Source organism: Nesoenas mayeri, assembly GCF_963082525.1.
Source record: "Nesoenas mayeri genome assembly, chromosome: 1".
Taxonomy (NCBI): domain Eukaryota; kingdom Metazoa; phylum Chordata; class Aves; order Columbiformes; family Columbidae; genus Nesoenas; species Nesoenas mayeri.
In genome coordinates, this window is record NC_137541.1 from 206,109,413 (window position 1) to 206,132,901 (window position 23,489).

Sequence of the window (23,489 nt, forward strand, 5' to 3'; positions counted from 1 at the left end):
AAAACTGAGTTTAACCATGTATTCCAGATCTTATATTTCTTTCTTTCTTGATATCATATAACTTCTCTTATACATACAAATAACAAGAGCTTTTTTCTTGAAATTCTTCACCTCCTGCTTGCAGAAGTTTTTAGCTTACATGACATACAATCATCCTTAGCAGTAATGAAGAAAAAAAAATAAAATAAAATTTGCATCTGAGAAGACAGGTAGAGCTGTGATTAAAGGTTGACATTTTTACCTAGTATGCAAGATTAGATTTTCCATTTTTACATATTCTCTCAAGAACAACTTGTTCAGATTTATAGGAGTTGGCATCTTTCTGTCAGTTCTCAGTTTCGCAAATGATTCTTAAGACTGGACGTGAATTTTCTCTAGCAATAAAATACTTAAAAATGAGAACCATGCATAAGCCAAGCCTATGAATATTTTTTATTGCGATCTGCTTGGAAGAATCCAATGGGGTCTAATCCAGGATAGAACAAGGGTCCAGGACAGCTGGTTATTTTTCAAAGATCATCTCCCCCAAGCTCAAGAATGATCTATCCCAATGAGAAGAGGTTAAGCAAAAGTACAGGAGGCCTCCATGGATGAAAAAGGAGCTCCCAACAAAACTTGGATTAAAAAAAGAAGCATACAAGAGATGAAAGCAGGAACTGGGAGGAATATAGAGACATTGAGTATGCAGGTTTGGGTTAGGAAAGCCATTTGGATCTAAATCTGGCAAAGGACATGAGAGGCAACAAGGAAAGGTTTCTACAGATACTTCACCAGCCAAAGGTACAGTAGGAAAAATGTGGGTCCACTGCTGAATGGGGCAGGAGACCTGGTGATACAAGACATGGTAATGGCTGAGGTATTCAATGCCTTCTTCACTTCACTCTTTACTGGTAAGACTGGCCTTCAGGTCCCTGAGAAAAATGTGAAGGTCTGGAGAAAGGAAGACACCCTCTGTGAAGGAGAAGAGCCAGAGTCTTCTCAGTAGTTCTCACTGACAGGATAGAGGCAATGGGCACTAACTGAAAGACAGGAAATTCCCCTCAAACATAAGGAATCCTTTTTACTGTGAGGGTGGTCAAACACCGGAACAGGTTGCTCACAGATGCTGTGGAGCCTCCATCCTTGGAGATATTAAAAACCTGACTGTACGCTGCTCTCAGCAACCTTTGTTGATGATCTCCAGGGGTTCCTTCCAACCTCATCCATACTGTTATTCTGTGATTTATTTTTTTTTGTCCTTTCCTGCATACATTCCTCATTCAAAGTAAAAAGAATGAAATTACAACAGCAGCATCTCAGAACTTTCTGAACTTTTTCATCTTTCTCAGCTTTAGTATTTTATTATGCATTTAGCCGTAATGTACACAAACATAACTTTTTCAGCCTTCTTTCTTTAAATTAAGAGCGCATTTTTAAACATGTACAGTATGATAGAAGAAACTTTTAATCTATGATGTATACTCATAGTATAGGTAAATCCCAATCCATGTATATCCTCTAGATAAGGATATACTTTATGGCCCAATAAATAACATATTAGGTACTGCCATAGCAGAACTTCTGGAAGTCATCTAGGAGGGTTTGCAACAATTGTTGAAGGCAGTTGTTTTCAGTGCAAGATTTGACTATAGAAAGAAGATACATGCTTTAATTTAGTGCTTTTCTAAAGATAAATCCTTGAAAGTGGTAATGAAAAGAAAAAAAAAGAGCATCCAGAGGGACAACCATATTATATCCCAAGTACCAACATAGCAATCACATTTAAGTGCTTTAAAAAGTTTAAAAATACTCTCTGTTATTATGAAGATTTTCACAGATGCATATTTAAGGACAAGAATTGCTCCTAAGAGAATTTAATGTGGATGCCTGCAAAATTTGGGTCATAGACACGCATCCCATAATTCCTAAAACATCATAATTCTGCAGTTTCAGCAAGAAAATATTGTTTAAAAAAATAATAATAAAAAAAAATCTAGCCTTTATTTCCACGAAGTATAACCAGGAAAAACAGTAGAATCATTAAAATTTTTCAAAAAGATAATGTTTAAGTGTATTTGACGATGACTTTTCTTTTGATTTGACCTTGTCTAAATTGAAAGCTCATAGAAAAATATACAGTGAATGTTAGATGCGAGCTATACTAATATCTGGCTAAGTGCCTCAGCTGTGAAAGCTCTTTCTATTTTAGTAAAATTTTATGCACAAAAGCATTTTCCAGAAACTAATGTAGTATGTTCAATACATTTTTATATCCAAGCTTAATTATTAAAACTTTTTCATAATAACAAATATTGTCCCAAGCAGAGATTATATTTAATAAATATGCTTATTATTTTCTTTAATGAAAGCAATGTTTAAAAATTGTAGGTAATCCCATTACACTGTACTTCAATTATACCGCCCAGCTCTCCTACCCTCCTGCTGATAGAAGACTACCTCATCTTAGTTTCCAATTATATACATTAAGTCCTTCCCAAACCACCTTCATTATTACACACAGCATGTTTAGCTCTATCAGAGAAAAACCCGTAATTGGGAAAGAGCAAAATGCATTTTCAAGCCTAAGATAATCACAAGAAAAGTTAATTATGTCAATTAAAATAATCTTCTCTCCACTCAACAAATATGACCTATTTGTACAGAGAAACACAGTGGGACATGTTCTGATCCTTGATAAACTACAGTATTTCTACTCAAGTCATTCTTACCAGAAAATCTGTGATAGAGCTAAATTTTATATATAAATTACATTGCAATAAAATTATAGCCAAAAAGGACTATTGGACGTATCCAGGGGAATCCTCTAAAACAAAAACCATAATGTTTCAGATACAGAATCAAAATTAAACCTAAGTATTTCAGTTCTTGGATTAAACTTCTTCATAAAAGCAGAAGAAGACTACTGACACAAGAGGACTGCTGGCAGAAAATGTCCTGGAAGAGTATGAAATTAAACATCGTAGATACAAAAAGTGAGATCTGCCTGTTTGCTCCCAGTTGTTCTTGGTGAAGAATTTCATCTCAATATCAGGAGACAACCAGATGAAGTCATGAAATATTGGCTTTAATTACAGTGACTACCTCAAGTCAGAGCTTTAAGTGTTGAAACTACTGCATACACAAAAAAAACCAGAGCAACATACACAAAAAACCTGAGCAACAAATGATGATATGCAGCATATTGCTTTACTACAGTGAGAAGGCATCAAACAGGAGGCTCACAGACCCTATAACTGCACAAGCTCAGTCTGAAGGCCTTCAGGTTGTAGAAGGAGGAGCAAGATGTGAGACATCTCTTTATTAGCTATTTCTGACAATTAATTTTCCTTCCTCTTATTTTGACATTCAACTTGATCAGCCCAAACTTCACCACTTTTTAGAGTGTGCAAAGTTTTCAACAGCCTGCTCATTCCCATATTTTCACAGTATCTAATTGCAAAAACACAGCTATTTCATAACCCTAATTTTGCTGTGTTGCGCTTTTTACATCCCACCTCACAACAACCTATTTAAACCATTTTACTTTTGAACATTTCCTAAAATACTTGTTGTTCTATGGGGATCAGAAAAAGAAGTAATATTCTAGGGAGTATTACAATTTTTTCTACAATGGCACCATAAACTTAGTATAACCCAGGTAGTGCTGCGATTATTCCAAATTCGTATTTCTTTATCTTAGAAATTCCTGGAAGGTGCTGTACAAATTCTGTACTGATGATTTGCAATATGACAGGAGAAGTCAAGTGCAAATGCACTGCAGTTTAGAAAGCTTTTTCAATTTTCACAGGGAAAGGCTTCTTCTCGAAGTTCCAACCTCTTAATTTCTTTTACTCTGATTTGTTTTTTCCTTATCACTTTGTGACTTTGTCAGAGAACTGGGATCACTGCCAAAGATGTTTACCTCAATTTTGTTTCCAGGCCTAAATTAAATTCCTTCTAAATACTAAATTAGATTATTAATCAGTTAAAATCTAAATCTTCATTATTAATTTACTAGAAACAATACAGCAGCTTGTAAAACATTTATGCAGCAGTAAACGGAGAACCACTTTGCAGAGATCATGACATGCTTAATTTACTACACAACTAAATATTTAATTACGAATAGTAGCAAAGAAGGTGCTTTGTTGAAATTAAACAATCTTTTAAATGATAAAAGTCTTAACTGTATTGTGGGTAGCAATGGTTAATTTCTAAAACAAGTGGTAGGAAACATGTTCCCTTTCGTGGGGTTTGCCCTTACCAGTTAAGTGAAGAATCATGTTCTTGGCTATCCAGTTTGCTATTTACTGATAGGTTTGTTCCCTGCAGTACTTGCAACAGAAATAATTTTAAAATGGCATTTTAAATTAATTGAAAACACAATGCACTTCATCTGCCAGTTAAGTAGAATTTGGAGGAAAAAAACCCCCAACATTATATTCTTTGCAGCAGGTTACTTTTTGCATTTACAATGTAATTTGCAAATCTTGACTCCTGAGCAGTTTAGGAAATTGCACACAGATCTTTTGTGAAGCCATTGCAACATGGATATATCTTTCCCAGTCTTGAACCTGAGCAACAAATGATGATATGCAGCATATTGCTTTACTACAGTGAGCTTTCAACATAGCTCTTCTTAGGTCTGTAAAAGTAGCTGAACGTTTCAGAAGTTGTTAAATGTATAGCAAGATGGACAATAAGGAATTCTCTCTTTTTTCTTTTTGGTTCCCTAAGAAAAAAACCCAAACTATTCCTTCCCATTGTCTCAGTGACCCAAATAACACAGCTCTCATATGAGGAAGGTAGGGATCTTTTTTTTACCCTTATGAACAGCAATGAATGTGAAGAATGGAGAGAGCAAAGCAAGACAGGCTGGAGGAAGATAAGAACAATAACATCGTGCCCTGTTTCAAGAGGAAGGTTCATTCAATAGAATATTACATCAAACAAAACAGTGATCCTGAAAACAAAGAGTAGCAACAAGATTGCTTTCACTTCATCTTGAACATATATTTCAAAACAGCAAATTGATACTTTTTATCTATCAAGCTGTTTTTATTAATAATATAAAGCATCATGACCCTTTGCTACCTTATAAAAATACATGACAGTCTTGTTGAATATAATTCACTGAAAATCTTTAGAAAACCTGTCAGCTAAGAAAACCACATCTATGTATACATAACTCATCAGCTAACTGGAAAGCAGTATCATATTTAGAAAATTAGTAAAACAATTTTCTACATCTTTCTCGTACAGCTATACAAGATTATAAAGAGAACAAAGCATATACTTGGTAGCGGGCCTCTCATTATACTTCAGCATCCTAATGATATGACCTTGCTTCTCAAAGTAACTTGTAAGGTAAACTTTTAAAGTATGAGTAATATCACTGTTTAAACATTGCTGTATAGAATATAGAAGAAGAACTTAATGGAAGGCAGACTGAAGTAAATTGAAAAATATCTTTGTCTAGGACTGAAATACTGAGTTTACATGCAAAGTTTGCTCTTCAAATCCAATTTCAGTTTGATAATGACAAAGTTATTGCATTGCCAAGCTTCACAAAAGGCACATGATAGCCTCAGACTAGTTAATAGTGGCTAAGATTATCTAATTCTTTAACTAATACGATATAATGAGCACAGCGCTAGTATCATCACTGGTCATCTCAGAAGAGCTAGGAGTTGTCCAAACTATGTCACTTCACATACTTTCTCTGTGTCTAAAGGCTGAAATTTCTGAAGAGACTTGGAATGTGGGGGAGTGGGAAACATGGGGAACCTTGTTTTGCTGTTTTCTGAGGTATATGTAAGGTGGTGTGAAAAAGAGAGCTTCAGTCTTCGGAATAGTTTGTAAATGCTTCACATGACATTTGGGCCTCATTCCTGGTGGTAAAAATTATCATACTGCATGTACTAGCTAATTCCTTGATTCTTTCAAAATGTTCATCTGAAGCTGTTATCATATATTAAGGCTACAACCAATCCTTCCCTGACATACATCAACATTTTAAGTAGTTTATGGCAGAAAAATATTTTTGCACCAGAAAAAAAAAAAAGAAGAAAAAGAAAAAGTGCCTCCTTAAAAATAGACTGTCTTGAGAATCATATTACATGACAATAAGTCTAAATTTTACTAAAGCTGTTTGCACACACACGTCTTTGGCAGGGTGCCTTCCAGTGGGAGCTAGTGACATACATACCAGCTGTAATGGTCCATATAGTATATTAAAAACACATAAAGTATAATTTGATAAACTACCTTGGGAACTAGTGAGAGAATTCGCATCTCGGTTTTCTCCAGGGAGTCTAATGCCAAAGGACAGATTGTTTCTTGTCAGTGTTTCAAACTGATCTCTATTTGCAAACATAGTGAGTGATGCCAAATGCAGTTCAGAATGTAAATCAAACAACTATTTTATTATGCGCTGGTTTGAATTGCATATGCAGGACAGAGAGGCAAGTAATGACAAAAAATAAAAAAAAAGATACCATACTTGCACATCACATGAACCATTTTCATAATATACTTGAACACTGCATAAAAATGCAAAGAAATAAAACAATTCCAATAAAATAATGAGTGCCTCATGAATTAAATATTATATTCACAATGCTACACGCTGGGATTTAACAGAACATGATATACAATGTAGACCAAGTATGGAAAATCCACCTAAATTTACAAATACAGTAAATATACTACTTCTTATCTTAAAAACAAAAACAAAAACAAGGGGGAAATGATAAATTATTTATTGAACGAAAGCAGGAAAAAGAAATCAAGATTTTTTTTTACTTTGAAAAAACAGGGTAGCTTGTAGCCAATTGTAATAAACCTATTTATTCATTAGAAGAAGGTCCAAACTGATTCCATTTGAGTCACAGCATGAGCACTCAGAGTAGCAATTAGTGCAGCCGTCAGCATGGCAGTTGTTTCCTGAATGTCTTCCTGTCCGTCTTGGTTTTGTTTTTAAGCAATCAAGATGAAATTTAACTGGAAAAGTCACTTAGCCTGTTTCTAAGATGATCACAATATTGGCTAAATCAGCAAAGGAAAAAACATTTTAAGTGACATGCTGTAGACACCTATGGATCATGAATTAAATACTTTGTTGTACCTGAGAGACAAATACATACAGAAACATGTACGCCAGAATGGCGATGTGTGGGGGAAAGGGCATCACTAATGGATGGTAGCCAGCTAAGATTAATTTAGAGTCCTCTTAGATTAAATTGGAGTCAAAGAGAGAAGATATTCTGTTGCTTACAGATTTGCCTGTATCTGATTAAAAGGTATTTCTTCAATGAACAAAGCTAATTTAAAAGAGAAGTCTCCCTTATTGCTCATTAATCGCTCCAGGTGGGTGCCAGGCCTATGCAGATAGAATTGATGAGGAAAACAGGAGCAAACCCCCTCACAGATGAAAAAAAGAAAAATATTACTCTGAAATAAAGGATTGAAAAGGATTAACTTCAATAGTTTACTGTTGATCGGTATCTTATTTTAAAACATCACTCTTTCATTTTTTTTGAGATTAGTTGAATTTATTATTATTATTATTATTATGGTGAAAGTGAGGGGGAAGTGAGTTATAAGCATAATAAATCTCTTCTTAAGCAGCTTATCCCCACTGCTATATATTAATCATTCTGCATATGGGATTATGACCAACTGCAAATATAAAAGGAGAAAAAAATAAGAGTTGAGTAGCTATACATTTCTGGATTAAATCACAATACAAGAAAATGTCTTCGAATTCCCACTGTGCTAAAGCAAAAGGCACGACAAGCTGTGGATACAGGAATACTCATGTATTTTTCTCTACATGGTTCTATGTGAAAAGATAATATCTCTCCATAAATCTGTAAAAAAAGGCACTTACAAAGTCCATTTGAAAAGATTCCTCCAGGGTTCTGAGACAGCCCCAGTATCTGTTCGAACAGGTAGTTCTACAAGCAAGTGACTCATTTTTGTCGTCCCATTGAACCTGGTCAACATGGGCCCTGCTTTACCCAAATACAAGTAAAACTAGCTGCTTGCCCTTACAGCATCTGGCAGCTACAGATGTCCCTTGGTGAAGCAATCATTTCACCTCTAGCCACGGCAATAACTAGATCTGCAAGTTTTATCACTTTATCGCAACCCCAGTGGACTGGAAAGAATTTGGTAAGCTCTGCTTTAAAAGAAAGAACTTGTTAAGAAATCTAAGGTACACGTGCAAATACTGAAAGAGTTTCTCTTGTTTGGAGTTAAATATGTACCTAAAAATAATATAAGGAAAAATGTGTTTAGCTGGGATCATGTTTTATGACTTCTTAATCATATAGTTTCTATTCTATGTTTTGAATAATTACTGTTTCAAGTGAACTTCCAATCTCTTTCAAATTAGATTGCTGGGCAGCTACTTGTACACAAGGTAAAAATGAAACAGAGCCTAGAACAGCCTACTTTGCAATTAGCTACATTAAAATGCAGAAACAAGATTGATCAATATATCTTGTGTCATTTTGACATGAAGAGTTAACTTCCACTATTGCTAGGACACTGTCAGAAAAGTGATTAAATATGCCTGTATTTACAGGCAATATTTTTTGGTTACACATCCCAGTTTTGTTAACCTCTGAAGACAAATTTTCCTGTCCTTCTGCAAATATTTCATTGTAGGCTGACAGTCTACCAAGGATACTCGATTTACCCAAAATAACTCTAAACTCAGGCACACAGAATAAAAAACCATCTGCTGGACTATATTCTACTTATCCAGTCCACAGGTTATTACATTTAAAACTACTCACTTAAAATGATACTGTTCAGTTTGTGAATGTTGCTGATGGCTAATCTTCATTTACAACTGATAGTCCAAAAACCGCATGGTATTTGTATGATTATATACACACTTGTTTTCTGCCTTGAATTATAAAATTAATAAATGAGTTAAACTGGAATGATAAACTAAACATTCTGGTGTACAACTTACATATTTTCAGCAACAGGACAACATTTCTTAGAACTGATAACACCATAAGAGCACTTTGGCATCTAAAACCTAGAAAGAGAATTCCAACCATGTTGTTTTGTAAAAGGATGGTGAAAGCCAAATTGTTTAGACTCTTTACATGGGCCCTGTTTTTTTGCTACCGATAATACCACACAAGGAGAAACTGCCTTTTGAAGTGATCCTGGTCTTCAAATGTAAAAATTCAACAACATAAGTAATTCTAACAGTGTTTATAATTTGGGTAGGTCTCATGTTTGAAACATGTGCCACTTCTGAACAAGCAGAAAAAACCCCACTATTCAGTTTCCCCATTAAAATTAAATGATAGGGTGACATTGGCAAGTCTTTTCTCACTTTTGATACTGAACTTTGAAAACCAAATTCTATCAGTATAGCGAAGCATTATCACAAGCTTTTTCACACTGCTTTAGCTCACCCTCTCAGATCAACATGATTAATTGCTCAGTTAGTTTTCTGTACCTCTTCCAATCATTTAGAGTACTTATTTTTTATAGCATAACCACATGCAGTTAACATCTCTTGATTTCTGCTTGATTGTGGTCTAATGAGAAAAATTCAAGACATCAATCTTTGCCTTAAGTTATTCTAGTTCCAATGTTCAAATGATCACATTTACTCTCATAACAATAATCCTTTCATGTGACAAACTCGAAGTATTTTAATAACTTTAATAAAATAGGTAAGAGCAGAGCTGCCTTGAAAGGACTTCAGTTGTTTTCAAGCAATACTAGAGGCAGCATTCCCTGTATGCTGAATATCTCACTACTTGAGGGCAAGAGTAACACTAGCAATCAAGCCAAGACAACCAGACTGAGATAGAATTTGTAGATAACAACTCCAACACATGCCAGAAAAGTTTGTGATCTAGCCTAATAAAAAAAATAAATTATAAGAAACTTTGGCATGTTTGAGTTTTCCATGGCAAAAATAAATGAGAACATTAAAAGCAGTCAATAGGCATTATCCAATTTTATTTACAGATACAAGAAGCTTTAGCCAGGGCTGGTTGGGAAAAAAAAAAAAAAAAGTTCAATTTTTTCAAACTTTAAAGGTATTTAAAAATATTTTGTTACATTTCTGAATTAAAATAAGGCTTTTCAATATACTTTAAAGATATAACTCAAAAATATTGGTGCACACTACTTAACTTGAAAAACCGTTGGCGACCGTTCATCCAGTTCTTCCCAGATGTCTGCTCTACCCTCCAGATGAAATTTTAAGGGTAAGAGTTCATGTCTGGGTTTTAGAAGTCTACTGTCTATCAGGAAGTCCTTAAGTTGTGTGTAGGAGTCAATGACACTTTGCCCCAGCACCCTGTGGTGAACATCTGACCACAGCCTCCCAGGAAACGCCAGTCTAGAGAGGAACAAGGACTGGAGATGCAGGCCAGGAGCAGTGCTGGCACTCAACAGCAGGTACAGGTTAGGGCGGTAAGAAAACCAGCCCAGGAGCTACCACAGGCCTTAGTGAGCTAACAGGTCCACCTCTTACATTTAGTGTCCCAACTTACTAGACCACCTTATCCTTTCCCTTCCACCAAGCCTCAAAATGGTTTCTTCAGCACAAGCCAAGTTTTGACTCCTGAGAGCTCCTAGTCTTCGGGCTGCAATTCTGCATGGCTCCTGGTATCAAAAACAAGCATGTTCCACTCATTTTGAGTGATTTGCATGTCAGTCCTCCCAGTTCAGGGACTGCCCCATATTCAGCTATGGAGAGGTGAGGACCTGGGAGGTATGTGGAGATGGGAGGTATAGGGATGGGAACTCCAGCTTTGGAAGAGATGGAGACACTGTGAGCCAAGTCCGCTCACATCGTCACAACCAGACACCCTCCTGCAGGTACAGAGCACACACGGAGGAGCACCACATTGTCATGTTAATGCCATCTTAGCTCTTCCCCCAAAGGACCGACCCCACCATCACCCTTTTGCTTGCCTTTGTGTGCATCCCATGGCAGTGCACGCTCTGGTTTGCACCTTGAAAACTCTGCTTCCCTAAGTAGTCACCTGGGAAATCCAAATTCAAGTCACGTCTCTGCACGCTTCAGGCCCATATTTCCAACAATTTAAGGAACTCTTCTGTCAGTTTGTGCATATTTGTGTGCACACACGAGTTCATGATAGAACCCTCTTCTGTCATGCCACCCCCTTCCCCCTCAATTTTCTTTCTGATCCTAAGAAAACAGATACAAAATTTCTGCTTCTTAGAAATACTCCTTAAAATATTTATTGACTTCTACTCATCCAAAGAAGCTTAGCATAACAGAAAAATCTGTTATGGAACCATACTCTTCCCATTCCTGTTATCCAGGTTTTAACTGCAAGAAACTATTTTTGCACACATGGGCTCTTAGAAATTATTGCTGTATGTTATTACCTCCAAAAGCACATTAAGAAAACAATGTTTAATTCAGATCAGGCACACAGAGAAAAAGCTAATTGTTCTTCCAGAAAAAAATACGTAAGTTAAAACTGCATAATAATTTGATTATTCAACCATTATACAAAAAAAAAAAAGACAAAAACAAAATAAGCCATGCAGTTAAGTGTTATTTTTAATTTACTTTTTGATAGATCTGTTTTCATATCTGTGTTTTCCTGTTCCCAAGGTATTGTACTGAAGATGTCAGAGTTGATCAGCTTCCAATCATCAATACCACTTATTGAAATAGCATTCTGCTAGGAATAGGACTTTCTGCCTTTACTGAAATACGCTATTGATTTATGGAGAGAAAAAAAAAAAGTGAGCCCTGACTGTGGCATAAAGCTCCAAGAAAGATATTTTATTTTTGATATAAGACAATAAGTAAACATTTTACAAAATGTTTTCTTGCATACTTTTCTTCTGGGAAAAAATAAAATTCCCTTGCCAATATATTAATAACATGCTCAAGAAATGTTTAAAAAGTGCCATTCTTTAAAAATTATGATATAGCTTCAAAGTTTGACTAGCATAGACCTGACTTGTCTTGATTATTTTGAAAGTCCTATAGAGATTAATAAGTAGCATTATAATAGATTTATACAGAAATATTTCCTATACCTTTAGACAAAAAGAGCCAAAATTTGTAAAGCATTCTTTTAGTTTATGTTACAAGCCTCTATAGAGAATATATTTTCTTAGTGAATATTCTGGCACTGTTTTATGGAAATTTTCAAGGTTATTGGAATAATCTATACACATACATGCTTCAGACAAAGCATACTAAATGTGTTTTTAAAGCTGCTGAGTGAGCCTCACTGTGTCAGGAGCGGAATGTGTCCACTCATCCTGCCCCTGTCATCTTGGAGGAAGCCTGAAAGAGAACATTCCTCTGGAGGGAGCCCCTCAGGACTAACGAAGATCCAGTCTGCAACTTTTTTTCCCTCCCATAGCAACACGCAGACGGCAGGAGAGTTTCTGTGATGCTCTCTTTGTTGAAATATGATTAACGACACAGAAAGTTTGACAGTCCCCTGCATAGCTCTCTGCATTTCTATTCTCCCTCATGCATGCGATGTGGAATATATAAATCACTATTATTTTTGGATAACTTCCCAATGGCTTGGATGCTCACATTTCAAAATTACCACACAGCACCTTTTTAACCACTGGGAATAATTTGCAGAAAAGGCAAATCTGTGCCTATTCTCCCCTCCCCAGCCCTAAACATAATGTATTCTTGCTAATAATTTTTTCTAGGTGAAGAGCTTTTCCAGTTACAGAGGAATTCAGGCAATGGATAATTACTCAGTGGATTGGTGGCTGTATTACATAGCAGAAGACATATCAAAGAAATAATAACGCAACCCATTTATAAATTCTCGGACTACATCAAAGATAGAAAGGAAAAAAGGAAGTCGTCATTACCAGACTAATGAGGTAACTTCATAACATTACATTGAAGTTTCTTGGTTTTGTTTTGTTTTGTTTTTTTCCCATTCTAATGCTGAGTTTATAAAAGAGGAATTAGTCCCATTTTGAAAATGGTTTATATGTTAATTTAGACAAAACTGGAATGCAGGTCTACTAACTAAATGCTTTCTATATTAAGAACAAAAGGCAATTGCCTTGACATCCCCCAGTTATTATTACTGCAAATCCTAAAACAATTGAAGTTTTGTTCTTCAAGAAAGAAGGCAGAAGAATCTTACCTACAAGGACTCCCAGAAAATATCTAGTTAAACATAGTTAAATTTTATGAGAAGAAAAATACTGAAATATATATAGTATTGATCATTTTTACATATCTATATCTTTTTAAATAAGAGATCCATGCTGCAGTACAGTTTCAACAAGTACCATGAAACAAAATTCCCAAACATTATACATCCTTAACATGTTATTACATTCTCATTGGTCCCACACTAGAAAAAATATGCAAGCAGCAAACAATCAATAGCTGTTTAAGAGCCTAATATTGTGCTATGAAAAATAATGCAGCACAGCAACAAGTTCACAGTTGGAGTGCTTCTTTAACACACAGCATACCAGATACACAGCTGTTTATCTTGGTAAAAAAAGGGCATACAGACTTTTGAAAAGATCTTCTCCCCGACATCTAATAACTAATATGCAAAGTATTCAAGGATTCTTGCTTGAAAGCATGAATAGCAATAGGTCATTTTTCAGGGTATTAAAAAAAGCTAACGAGACACATAACAGGATGCCAGCAGGCAGCTTGCACGAGACATAAGGCTTTATATTCCCACTAGGAACATACCTTCTCTGCTTTTGCTTTCCTGGCGTTATGCACAAACCTGCGTCCCAGCTTCTTGGCATACCAGATAGAGGCAAACATTGTGGTGATGAAGATTTCAGTCTGAATATGCAGCACACACACACAAAAAAAAACAACCACCAAAAAACTTCCCCCACAACTGAGACACGAATCTAACGCTGGTTCAGGTCTCTCAACTACGCTGTTGCTTTGTCAGGTCTCTTCATGCTGCCTTCTGAAAAAAATTGAAGAAAAACACCCAGTGTGGCCAGTCTGCAGGTGTATTTACATACTGCCAGCAGGAAGCTCAGGATGAGGCATCTTTGCATCCAGCTCACATCCAGTCTGCTAAGTGCCTGTCTGCAGTTCTTTAGCACTGTCACCACAAACTACATATGTGTCAGTATGAAAGGAAGCTGCAGTAAACTACTGTAGCAGACAGCTCACCTCCTCTTCTCCTGTTCTGAAATTTAACTCCTTGGTTCTCCTCAGTTTGCCAGCATGCAACAGAAGCAGCAGCAGTTCAAATATGAGATACAGAGCACTGCAGGGGGGGAGAGGGGTACAGAAGTGCCAAAAATAGAAATGTTTATTAACCGTTAAGGTGAAGGAACAGGTGTTTTGCATGTTTCAGTGTGATTAAGATATGAAAGGAAGATGGATTTTACTTTGTTCTAGTGGTTTGGGATCTATTTAGAGATATTTTTGTTAGCTGGTTTCAGTTTGCAACAGAAAGACATCATAGTTGTTCAGTTCACTTGCTGATGTCAGACATGCTTCACTAAAGGATTTAAGACTCACTCAAGGACTTCTATTTTTCTTTGATAATGGTTCCAACATAAAACTGATTATTTTTTTTAAGTTCATGTTTAACTTCTGCCCTACATAAGCTTGTTTTTTCTTCTTCCTTTAATCATAAGTTATTTTACATTAGGAGTTGATAAGTCCTTATGAACGCCTATTTTTGAAGTGAAACAGCACTGCACTATATTCCTTTTGTCACATACTTCAGCTTTAACCCCCGCATCTCCTTCCAGTTATAATCTCTAAACAATAAACAGAAACCTACCCTTTGGGTTCCATACATTCGACTAACCAGATGCCGCTCCCAGCCAGAGTTGGTATCAAAGCTGTAAACCTAACAGGGTTCATATCTATGTGATAGTACTTTGCATTATAGGACAAATCCTGCCCCTTGCCCTCCCACCTATAATAGTGGGGATACCGACATGTGGGACAACCACTGCTGTCCTGTGTGCAGGATAGCTTTTGGGATGCACACATGCATGAGTAATTTCTGCTCTGCAATTCTGTGGTAAAGAGCAAGTAAAAATTAATAGATTCACAGCAAAGGAAACACAGTCATAGCAACCTCCTAGTATATGGCTCTTGGGGCCAAGGAAACAGTTTTTCTGCCCCAGGATTTTCAGAGAATGGCTGAAATAATTTTCTCCAGGGTACATGAACTCAAAAGGGAATATATTACACTCCCACTTACAACTTACACAGAACATTGAAGTTGCTAGTGCTGGATGGCATTGCCCAACTTTGGGCCTGAAGGCACACATCGCTCAATTCTACTAAGATTATAAGGAGTTCAAAGAATTCCTTCAACACATTTTAAAGTGGTAAATTAGTTAAATTGAAATTCTTAGAAAGTGACTTTCTTTGTCAAGGAACCTCCAAGGTATATGTTTGCTTTTTGCTTGACACCTAAAACCTTCTGACAAAATACCTGTTACCTTGTAATATGTCTGGGAAGAGAATAATTTCTAGCTGCTTCCGATTGAGACATTTAGTTAATCCTTGCAGTCAGAAAGCTATAAGATCAAAAGAAAGAGTAAAGCTATGTCTCCTCTGGAGTATGTTGGATATAGAAGAGCTCTCTGTCTGTAACACCGCTCCAGCTCTCTGAACTCTGGGATGATGGTAAGATGGATTCTCCAAGGTGCAAAAGCCTTTATGACACCAAGTGGCAGACTCTTGCCACTCTCCACATTTGTGGAATGACCGAGTGTGCTATAATGGAGGGAAAGGAGGATAAGGGAGAAAGATGGCCTGAAAAATGTAGAAAGAAATCAGAGATCTTATTTCTAGCTGGAGTTTCACTGTAAGGAAACATGGATGAGAAAAAAAAAAAAAAAGAAAGTGCAGAAAATGAGAAGCAACATCATTACACAGCTAAACCAACACTACAAATGTTAAAGTAAAAAGAATAGGAAAAAATAGTCTTATGTATTATATGCATAAACAGTAGAATACCTCTCCCACTCTGCTCCCATGCTTTTATGAAGAGAATTAGTATAATTTGAAATCATTGCACTACAACCAAGAAAGGGTACATTCTCTCAAGCAACTATTTATATAGTCGTATGTATACTCAGCTGCTGAGAAAATCGAAGGAAACACTCATTAAACAATAAAACCTCCTTTTTATGACTTCTATCATCAGCATTAGCAGCTTTACTGAACTATTTATTCATGAAAAATAGGGAGCCATAAAAAGTCACAACTCATTCCACTTAAAGGAAAAAAATAGAATACATTGTTCATTTAAGGAATAATGACAAAGCAATAGGGAGGTAATTTTCTCCACCCACTGAAAATGATAGATCAGGAAGAATAAATCTCGCCAAATACCTAATTCTAATTCTGATCAGTAATGCATTTTAACCATTTGCATGCATTTGCAGGTCTATCCAAACTCTACAACATAGCACTGGCCAGACTACAAGCCATTTTCCTACAGTTATATCATGCAGGAGTCTGCCATACATTGTCCATAGCAGGTTTATTAGGTCTGTACTGGTACTCAGGGATTTTATGATTATTAATATTTTACTGTAACCATAACGAAGCCTGCATTTTACAGAAGTGCTACAAGCCGAGCTGCTTTAGGAGAAGAATTGGAGTTCCCAGCTGCTGTCTGCTCACAGTAGTAATATACACTTTAGCTTGCTTACTGAAGTGCTACATTACAAGGGCAGAGAGATGCATGCAATTGAGCAGCAATATTATCACAGACAGGAGATAATCAGTTAAGAGCAAATTTTACAAGGGTTTTTTTGCTGCGAATGAGTGGGTGGATTTCAGTAAACCAAAGCACATTTATACTACACATTGAATTGCATTCTTGCACCTCTATGAGAAGAACTGGTCTCAGCACAAGTGGACACGTGGGTATAAACATAAAGCAACTACGGTGTTGAATTCTATTATTTTTATGACACGGCTCCCCAACATTACAAGCAACGGCAATTGATGCTCAGTACTGAAACAGATGGTCGTTTCAAACACCTTGCCAACTGTTTGTATGCACCGAGTATCACCAGTATTTCTGATGGCCAGCCTCCACTTTCAATTTTAACATCGCTGCTTTACTTAAGCAGCACATGGGAAGAAGTGCAGCTTAGCTTTAGACAGGGCATTAATCTTCTCTTGTTAAGGGATAACTCCTCACAGCGCATACGTGGGGTGTCAACCTCCCCCTCACACACCTGTGGTGAAGATAGATGTTAGCCGTAGATTCTGTTTCTCTCCTACCTCTATCTGAATATATACGCACGGCAGTCATAAAATGTGATGACAGGGCCATTTAAAATACAAATACAGTTCAGTCATAAATAATGCCTTTCTTGTAAGAATAGAAAGACAGATGAAAAGATTAGTCACTCAAGAGTTCACAGAACTCTGTTTCCCATGAAATGGACAGGAGATGGAACAAGTTAAAAATGAAACAGCAGAGATTTAAAACAATCACTTCACTCCAAGGTTAATATGTTAGCACTTGGCACAGCTGTGGATACAGAAGCAGAGCTGATGATGTGAAACTAAGGTAGCTAGCTTTTTTTTTTCAGTATTGGCAGAAACAGATATCAATTTGGCTGACCATACAAGCAATCATTTCCCATCCCCAACACAACTAATTATCTTAAACAGTTAGATGATGCCAAGACACGTTATTTAATGACCAGAATACTAGGAAAGACAGAAACCTTAATTTCTGCGATTCCATCCAGAAGACGTAAATTGTAGGCATTCAGACATTGCAATAGTTAAAGTAGATGGAAGTCCCAAGTCATTCTTTGCCATAAACAGACACAAATGGACAGATGTTCTTCCTCCTATTGCAACAGGCAGTATGCTTATAAGAAACCATGGCTACTCTTACAAAAGGGGTAGTTACCCCAGGTGTCACTACTAAAACTCATCCTGACTCCTCTTTTGTCCAGGGGAGAACCCGTTCGGTTGCAGTTACCATAAAGATAAAAGATTATCATAGAATAGGACCATAGAATCGTTTACTTTGGAAGAGACCTTTGAGATCACTGAGTCCAACTGTTAACCTAACACTGTCAAGTCCACCCCTAAACCATGTCCCTAAGCACCACATCTACACGTTTTTTAAACACCTCCAGGGATGGTGACCCAACCACTGCCCTGGGCAGCCTGTTTCAATGCCTGGCAACCCTTTCTATAAAGAACTTTCTCCTAATATCCAATCTAAATCTTCCCTGGCACAACTTGAGGCCATTTCCTCTGGCCCTATCACTTGTAACCTGACAATGAAACAGACCCCCACCTCGCTACTACCTCCTTTCAAGTAGTTGTAGAGAGCAATAAGGTTCTTCAGACTGAACAGCCCCAGGTCCCTCAGCCGCTCCCATCACACTTGTGCTCCAGACCCCTCACCAGCTCCGTTCCCTTCTCTGAACTCTTTCCAACACCTCAAGGGCTTTTCTGTAGTGAGGGGCCCAAAATTGAATACAGGATTTGAGGTACAGCCTCACCAGTGCCCAGGACATGACTTTCTGCTTATGACATTTTCTACCAGTTATGACATTTCCTAACAGATTTGTATAATAATAAACCTTTTAAAATTCTGTCACGCCTGAATTTTAAAGATGAGGAAACTTGTGTGACGTAAAAGCTAAATGCTTCCTTGGAGCACCTAAGTCAACAAATTTTGTGGAGAAGGGAAGGCAAAAAAAAAAATTAAAAAAAAAAAAAAATGTTGGGATAAAAATGTAAAAAAGAAGGGAAAACAAAATGTTGTACATTAAGGATTGCAAAGGTTCACACTTTTCCAATTTAAATTTCCTACTCCCTTAATATTTCTTGTGCCAAATATTTTCTCTTTAGAAATTATGCATTCAGAAACCCAGCTGTGACATCACAAGTTTGCCCCAGGTCTAATTTCCCCTTAAAACACAAAATACTGCATGCAGCCTTCTCCTCTGTCACCTTTTCTGATGTATGGCGGAACTGTTTTCCAGCAGAGGGCATAAAGAATTTCATACACAATGTCACAGGACTTCAGAGCAGTAAATAAATAAATGAAAGCATTTCTTCCTGTGGATCTCCTTTAAGTGAGAGGCACCCAAAATTGTGGACCTGCCCTCTGCCATGCAACTATCACTTCTATTTTTCTACTCTTCTATTATTTGATGTGGTAGATGGCCCTTAACCTGCTACGTGTGGCACAAACAGGTCAAGAGAAGAGATGGTGAGGTATTGTGCTACATGACTTCATGGAATAGAGTTTTAACTGTGGAAGCACAAGAAATGGAAACAAAATAAGTCCTGTGCCAAACACCGAGACTCAGTACATTCCTGCAAACAGGGATGTATTCCAGCATTTTACAATATAATGGCATAAGAGACAATACTTTAAATATAGGCAGTTCTTTTTCCTCTTTTATTTGTTAAGCTTTGGAATGGAGACAAATCTAATTATGGTACTTAATTTTGATTTTAGAAATTGATTTTCTAGTCTTCTTTCTGCTGGTGCATAGGAAACTAGTGGGTCACACAAGTAATATAACAACCATTAGCAGCCTTAAAAATAAATAAAATCTAGAATTATGCCACTTTATCCTTGTCTTTGTCCCTAGTTCAGCACAAATTCCTGCTTTACCTTTCTGATAGAAATTTTTAAGTTTCTTTCTGTTATATTGAGAAATCACAACCAAAATGATGTATAAAATCCTCAGATGTGTCATTATGCTGCTCTGATTCTTGTATCAAATCAAAGCACAGTGTATGTAGCACAGTTATGTATTTGCATGGCAAGTACTCCCACGGGAAATAACATAAACTATAAAATTTATCCTTGGGGAGGGAAAAAGAAAGAAAGATCCACACACTGCAAGCAGTGCTTATCCGTGTCACCAGTGTGTTTTGCAAGGGACTTGCTAAATATAATCCTGAACAAAACTGAATTCAGTGTGGAAACACTTATATTACAGCACTGTGTGTATGCCTCCCATCCTTCACTATTTAACTACCTTTGTTTTCTTTATATGTACAAATAACTCTGTGTGATGCTGGATTATCTCTCTTTCAGAAAGGGATGAAGCAAGGCACAAAGAAGTAATTTGGTAACAGCCATACAGGAAATTGGAGAATCTGCACGCTGCCCAGGAGCCCCAAATCTCCTCTGTCCCAGCACGTGGCCACAGGGTTTGCCATGGCCAAAGCCAAGCAGAGGTGGGATGCACCCTCCGTAACTCAGTCCTGTGCCAGTCACAGCTTTCTGTCCAAAACAGGCCAGGAGCAGGAAGGCTGGCAACTTGATTTTACCTGCCCACAAAGACCACCTTTTCCACATGATATATTTTTTTTAGCAACAGCAAGTGAGACAGCCTTCAGTGGGCTGTTCATCTCACTGCTAATCACAAAGAACCCCCAAAAACTGTTTCAGGCACAAATATGGGAATATATATCAACCTATCATAAACATTATTTTATTTCTGGCTGATTACAAGCTGCCTTCTCTTTCAAAGCCCTCCTTAAATCTCACTTTCGCTTTATCACCCCCAAGAGCAAAATTAAAAAGTCAGCTTAAGCAGAATCACCACAAGTTATAGCCACTGTATCAGTGAAACACATGGACTCCTCTGACCCTGCGTCGTTTAACAGTTTGAGGTGAATGGGCTTAGCCCTTGTCATTATCCACGCTCTCCAGAAAACCCATGTGCACAAGAAACCAGGTTTTCTTGAACTGTGAAACACTAAATAATTACAAGCGATGAGATCAAACAGGATAGCTATAGGCTAACCTCCTGCCACCACCTCCTTGCAGGCACCACGTGTTTACCTGCATGGGTTGAGCCCACCCAGCACAGTTCTGAGCAGTAGGAGAACCCATGCACACCGTGCTCTGTTGCACCAGAGCCTGGGCTGCCTTTGGTCACTCTCTGACAGAGCAGCAGTCCTCCACTCCCAGATGTGACCCTCTCCAGCCATATTCTGCTGTTGGTTGAGCCATCCCCAACCCAAACTGCCCCAGTCACCCCCTGCTCTTCAAGGGCTCCCACCTGACATTTGACAGAATCACAGAATGTCAGGGACTGGAAGGGACCTCAAAAGCTCATCCAGTCCAATCCCCCCATGGAGCAGGAACACCTAGATGAGGTTACACAGGAAGGTGTTCAGGCGGGTTTTGAATGTCTGCACAGAAGGAGACTCCACAACCCCCCTGGGCAGCCTGTTCCAGGCTCTGTCACCCTCACTGAGAAGTTTTTTCTCATATTTAAATGGAACCTCATGTGTTTCACTTTGAACCCATTGCCTCTTGTCTTATTATTGGTTGTCACTGAGAAGAGCCTGGTTTCATCCTTGTGACACTCATCCTTTACATATTTATAAACATTAATGAGGTCACCCCTCAGTCTCCTCTTCTCCAAGCTGAAGAGCCCCAGCTCCCTCAGCCTTTCCTCACATGGGAGATGCTCCACTCCATCATCTTTGGACTCCCTTCAGCAGTTCCCTGTCCTTCTTGAACTGAGGGGCCCAGAACTGGACACAATATTCCAGATGTGGTTTTAGTGCCTGTTAAAGAACACAACCCACATGTGGAGAACAAACAAATACAACAGATAATGACTTCTACCACTTTTCATTTTAGCTCTTGCTCTTTACCTCTGTCCTCAGCTTTCTTCAGCTGTGATCCCCACAGCTCACAGGAAGAGGTCCTACAGTTCAGTATCAGTTGGGAAGTTAAGTAATTTCAGAGGCAAATCATTAAGAACAACATTGTTGTACACTTTAGGTGCTGAACCCAGGTTTAGAAAAAGCAATGCATTCTTGCTGAAATGCAAAAAAGAAACAATATGGAGGAAAATGTTCTAATTAGTCTCTCGAAAAATAAGGCGGTCTACTACTAAGTATGATGGATAAAGAAAAGCAAGTCTTTTTCCAAGACTGGCTGCAATTCTTGCTTCCTACAGGCAGAGACAAGGAAGGGGTCTCCATGCTGATGGAACAGCCTCACCACATCTCTGCTGCTCAGGCAAAGCAGGGAGAGGACAGCCCAAACCACAGCAGAGCCGGCACCAGGCTGCCTCCCTTAATTCTGCTACAGTTCTTCTACATGAGCTTAATTATTCTTTGCAAGCCAGCTGCTCACTCTTTAAATCAAAAGAATAATGCTCTACCGCACTGGGACAGTCTAAAGATAAAAGTATTAGCAAATGTGAAGTAATGTGATAGAAAGCATTATAGAAAAAGGAGCATCTACCCCCATGCTGGCAGATGCAGAACCTTACAGAATTCTGCTGAAAGGTCTGTTTGAGTCCATAACAAAGCTGATTACACAAATGCTTCATTGTAATGTGACACATGAAAAGTTCCACTTTAGCAATAAGGGTAATAAAGGAGGGTGTTATACACAGTTTGACCGGAAAGAAAAGAGAACTGTAAAGGAATATGAGGTCAAAGACAAGAAGTTATTCTTTTCACACCTAGGAGAAGATCTTCAGAAGTAGAAAAATACACAGCAAATATTAAAATATAAAACGAAGGTTTACCTGTCCAGATCATATTTCAGTTAGTTAATTAATTATATATTAACAAAGGATAAGAGAAAATTTCTCACACCATGTTTTCTTAACAGTAGTGTTTGAGTGCAACCCCCACCCATTTTACTTCCATTCGTTAGGATGAGCATGAGAAACACAGCTGTGGAGGGAAAATTTTCATTGCAGAGGATTTTGGCATTTTGAACACCAGAGGAAGAACTGAGGCAGCATATGGCTAGTGGGATATACTTGGATAACAGACGACTAAAGATGATTAAAAAAATCCAGAAAAAAAGGTTATAGCTTTTTAAGACAACAATAAAAAATAGCATCTTTTCAAATACTTCAAAGTTTTTAAATTTAATCTTAGTGTTTCAAGAAAACAAAACTTTTTCAGCTCTCTAACCAGTAGAAAATTGAGAAAGTGTTCTTTGAAATTGTCAAAATATTTATCTTTCTTTTTCATCAAAAATCAGAACATTTCAGCCTTCTCTAGGGCTGTCAATACTGATGTCTATATTGCATTTACATTTAACTTTCCCTCAGGATCCCAGTCAACAGATATTTTTAAAATTTCTGTTCTGCACATCTTGCTGGAAATTCTTTGGATTCATACATTTAGCAGCCTAAGAGATTCTCCCCCAGCTTTCTGAAAACTGATTTTTGCCAAGCCAGGCACACTGGTTGTCTTCTCACATGTCACCCCAATGCCATGAAGATGCTAACATGAACTTATCTGAACTTCTAGAAATGGAGAGAACTTATCTGAACTTCTAGATAAGGAGAGAAAGTACCACAAAAGCAATAAAGTAGCTGCTTCTCCTTTTTAATGGATACTGGTAAACACCATAAACCTGCCTAGACCTCCCAGAAGCAGAATAGAAGTTGAACAAAGGACTGTTTCTCCCCACAGCAAAGCACATAAAATATTTAATATACTCAGATTTTCAGAACTCATCTTTGCCCTCCACATAATGATGCAC

General features: G+C 37.5%; 1 protein-coding gene across 6 annotated transcripts in view; it reads right to left on the reverse strand.

Moving 5' to 3' along the window:
- DLG2 (discs large MAGUK scaffold protein 2) overlaps nt 1-23,489 on the reverse strand; it is a gene marked incomplete at both ends in the record, with an annotated part of 882,996 nt that overhangs the window by 502,129 nt on the left and 357,378 nt on the right. Inside the window, one exon of one of the 6 annotated variants that reach the window (XM_080346632.1) lies at nt 13,709-13,786. The exons of the other annotated variants lie outside the window; for them this stretch is intronic. Within the exon in view, the coding sequence (XP_080202758.1) occupies nt 13,709-13,786 (78 nt within the window). Of the gene's footprint in view, nt 1-13,708; nt 13,787-23,489 lie in introns of those variants that run through there. 6 annotated transcript variants of the gene reach the window in all.